At 40.4% G+C, this 4,527-nt stretch overlaps 1 protein-coding gene across 1 annotated transcript; it reads right to left on the reverse strand.

Moving 5' to 3' along the window:
- Positions 1-599: 599 nt before the first annotated feature.
- On the reverse strand, positions 600-1,607 carry LOC118615204 (olfactory receptor 7D2-like). The gene is given in 1 exon segment (XM_036239879.1): positions 600-1,607. A coding segment is annotated over 1 exon segment (1,008 nt).
- Positions 1,608-4,527: the final 2,920 nt, after the last annotated feature.

The following is a 4,527-nucleotide window of genomic DNA, read 5'->3' on the forward strand; positions in this document are numbered from 1 at the left end:
CAAATTTACAATCAAACACATAGAAATAAAGGTGAACAATTAGTAGTTTGAGCTCTCCAGGTCAGTGGGTTTCAATCTTCCTAATGCCTCGACCCTTTAATACAGTTTCTCATGTTGTATGTGGGCATATCTGCATGTGGGTGGACCCACCTGGAGACAGAGGAGCAGTGTCTTGGTTCCTAAGACTATTGGAAATATGTGTTTTCTGATGGTCTTAGGTGACCCCTGTGAAAGGGTTGTTCGACCCCCAAAGGGGTTGCGACCCACAGGTTGAGAACTGCTGCATCTAGGTGAACATTTGAGATAACAAAGATATAGTAAGTGCTTCAAATCCAAGTTTAGAATTCACTAGTGCAGAGGTAAAGAAAAATACCAAGGACATAATTTTTGGAAAATACATAGGTCAAAAAGGTCATCAAAGAAATTACTGGGAGATTAGCTGTTTAAATGTGTGCTAAAAACCAGTAGAGAACAAAGTCATAGATCCTTAAAGACCAGATGAAAGAATAAGATTGAGAGATTCAACGGTAAGAACTTCAGAATAAAGTTTTTACCACTGGTACTAAAAAAACTGCTAAGTCTTGGGGCCAGTGGATCTATCACAGACAAGAGGCTGCTCTGCTGAGAAGCCTTCCCAGGGCTCCCTTCACATCCTTGTTCCTCAAGCTGTAGATGAAGGGGTTAAGCATGGGAGTGACCACAGTGTACATCACTGAGGCAACTGAGACTTTCTGGGAAGAGTGAGTCACTGCAGAAGTGAAGTAGACCCCAATGCCTGCCACATAAAACAAAGAAACAACTGAGAGATGAGACACACAGGTGGAAAATGCTTTTTGCTTTCCCCGCGATGAGGACATCTTCCTTATGGATGAAGTAATTCTTGAGTAGGAGAATAGGATTCCAAAAAGGGGGAAAACACCCAGCATACCAGTCATAAAATATATCAATATGCTATTCAGGAAGGTATCAGAGCAGGCCAACTTGAGGATCTGTGTCAGCTCACAGAAGAAATGTGGAATTTCAAGATCTCTACAGAAATTCAGATGTATCATCAGAGAGATATGGAGGAGGGATGTCATGATACCAATTAATCAAGTAATAAAAACTAGCAAGCCACAGAGATGAGGGTTCATGATGATTGTGTAGTGTAGGGGCTGACAGATGGCCACATACCGGTCATAGGCCATCACGGTCAAAAGTAAAGTGTCCAGGATAGGAAAAAACATGGAAAAATACACCTGAGTGAGGCAGTTCATGTAGGAGATAGCCTTGTTCTCTGTCTGGATGTTTACCAGCATATTGGGGACTATGGTGGTGCTGAAACAGATGTCAACCAAGGACAGATTGGATAGGAAGAAGTACATGGGGGTGTGAAGGTGGGTGTCAAAGCAGATGATTAGGATGATGAGCAGGTTCCCAAGCACAGTGACCAGGTACATGGACAGGAAAAGCCCAAATATGAGGAGGTTCAGTTATGGATCCTCAGAAAGCCCAAGGAGGATGAACTCTAAAATTATTGTTTTGTTTCCTTCTTTCATGTAGTTGATATATCTATGAAGGAAGAGACAAGAACAACATGAATTAGCACAAACGGACACCCTCCACATAATAGAAATGTTAACTATACCTTTCACTCAAATTATAAATAAAGTCTCTCATTTTGCCTAAGAGTTGGGTTTCCATTCACTTAGAAATGGAATCCTAAAAAGTGAAGTCTCTTGTCCCACCCACTCATCTTAAGCACCCATTTTATAACAATGAAACCTAAGTGGAATCCTACAGAATAGAATTTCTGACCACCCATCTTAAGTATCCATTCTATTTTATTTTATTGTTTTAATCCTCACCAGAGCATATGTTTCCATTGCTTTTCTTTTTTTCAGACAGAGTAGGGGGCAGGAAGAGGGAGAGAGAAAGATTGATGTGAGAGAGACACACCTATTGTTTGCCTCCCGCATGACCCTGACCAGGGCCAGGGACCAAACCTGCAACCTAAATATGTGCCCTTGACCAGAATTGAACCTGTGACTCTTTGGTCCATGGACTATTGCTCTAGCCACTGAGTCAAACTGACCAGGGCTTAAGCATCCATTTTATAACAACCCTATCAGATGGTCATGAAACTTCAAAATAGGACAAGTCAATATCATGTACCTCCTGTAGGAGGCACTGGAAAGGACACAATGTCACTACTGTGGTATTTTTGCCAAAGATACAGGACTTCAATCTGAAGACTAAGGAGCATCAGACAAACCCAAATTGAGGTACACTAAAAAATGTCAATATCATCAAATTCAAAGACAGTCCAGCCCTAGCCAGGGGGCTCAGTTGGTTGGAGCATTGTTCAGTACACCAAAAAAGGTTGCAGGTTTGATCTCCAGTCAGGGTGCATATGGGAGGCAACCAATCAATGTTTCTCTCTCACACACAATGTTTCTTTCTCTCTCTAAAATCAATAAAAACATATCCTTGGGTGAGGATTGAAAAAAAGAAAAAAAGTCTAGGAACTGTTCTGGATTAAAGGCAGCTAAAGAGATGTAAACCAAATGTAACACATGATCTTGGATTTCCTTTAGCTCTAGATGACATTATTAGGATAATTGTCAAAATAGAAATGACATCTATAAATTTAATAACTGTATTATATCAATGTCAATTTCTGGATTTTGATCATTGTACTGTGGTTATGTGAGGAAAATGTGCTTGTTTCGAGGGAATACTGATGATTTAGAGAGGCAACTTACTCTCAAATCGTTCTGAAAACACATACCCATACACGCACGCACACAAGAAAGAAAGAGAAAACTGTTTAAAAAAATTAAGGTGGCAAAAATATAAACATTTAGGGATGAAGTAAAGGATATATGTGGGAACTATTCTTTCAACTTCTGTTTAAACCTGAAATGATGTCAAAATTAACAATTAAAAGACACTTTCACACAATGCCCAATACTGCAGGGTAGAAAAAAGGAAGAAAATCCATCCGTGAAATGTCAGAAAGAGTCGGACCTGAATATCCACTGTAGCTGAGGCAGCCACTCATAGATTTAGAGCCCACATTCACTCTTACCTAGAACTTCAACCAGAGGAATTTAGTCTCCAGTGGTCCTGGATGACATGTACCTTAAGCCCCAGGCAGAAGAAAACACGAATATGCTTTGGAAGGTGCTTACATCTGAGGATTTTTGCCTCAGGCTCCATAAGGGAGACTGGTCTATGGTTTTTCTTTCTTTTAACATTCTTTACAGGTTTGCCAGCACATGCTGGTTTCTTCCAACCTCCCAATTTTATTAAGCACAACACCAGTCTTTCAATCTTCCAGTTTCAACATATTTGCCTTCTTACAAATCCTAAAAACCCCCAGTCTTGCCTGTGTAAGTACTACCCTCCTGGATGAGGTACTCCTCCACGCCTCTGTCTTCCTCTGATAATTCTTTCTCTGATAATTCTTCCTGTGATAATTCTTGTCCTTATCTCTTATATGGAACATCACTTCCTCAAGGAAGCCTTTCTGAACCCTCTCTGCCCACCAAGCACAGTCCCCCTAGTACATGCTTTTATAGCCCCCTGTATTCTTCTTCATTGCCTAAGTCAGAGATGTGTTTTTGCATTTACTGATAAAATTATTTGATTAACATCTGTCCCTCCCATGACTGAATCATAAGCTACACAACTTAGATCACATGTTATCAAATTTACTTATCCTGGTATTCCCAGTGGTTTGTTCTCAACAAAGCACAGAAAGTCGAATGAAGGTTGAAACCAAAAATAATATATAACGCAAACAAGAATTCTACAAGTTAATCTCATATTGACTATAGATGCAGCAACCTGAAAAAGGAGTAAAATGAAGTCATCTACTTGATAAAAATAACATAATTCCTTATGAATTCATGTTCATCTGAAAGGTACAAAAATATAATATTAGAAAGTCAGATAACAAAATATTTGCATGAATAGACCAATGCAGAAATAATGATAGTTTCAACATAAATGCTTGTAATAAAATTTAACACTCATCAATGGGAAGGAAACAATACAATTCCAAGTGTCAATCCAAGATCCATCTTTAAACCCTAAAAAAACAACAAACTCATAAGAAGCACAAGGGGAGCCCAGCCGGTGTGGCTCAGTGGTTGAGCATAGAATCATGCACCAAGAGGTCACTGGTTCGATTCCAGGGTCAGGGCACATACCCAGGTTGTGGGCCAAACCCCCAGTGGGGGGCATGCAGGAGTCCACCAATCGATGTTCTGTCTCATCGATGTTTCTATCTCTCTCCCTTTCACTTTCTCTCTCTCTAAAATCAATAAAGGAAAAAAAATGTTAAAAAAATTTAAAAATAAACTCTTTTAAAAAAAAAATGAAGCAGCCCTGGCCGGTTTGGCTCAGCGGTTGGAGCGTCAGCCTGCGGTACAGAGAGACCCGGGTTCGGTTCCCGCTAAGGGCACGTACCTCGGTTGCAGTTTGTCCCCGGCCCTGGTTGGTCGTGTGGGTGGCAGCCACTCGATGTGTCCCTTCACATCG

The sequence above is a fragment of the Molossus molossus genome, unplaced genomic scaffold, assembly GCF_014108415.1.
Source record: "Molossus molossus isolate mMolMol1 unplaced genomic scaffold, mMolMol1.p scaffold_m16_p_4, whole genome shotgun sequence".
Lineage (NCBI taxonomy): Eukaryota > Metazoa > Chordata > Mammalia > Chiroptera > Molossidae > Molossus > Molossus molossus.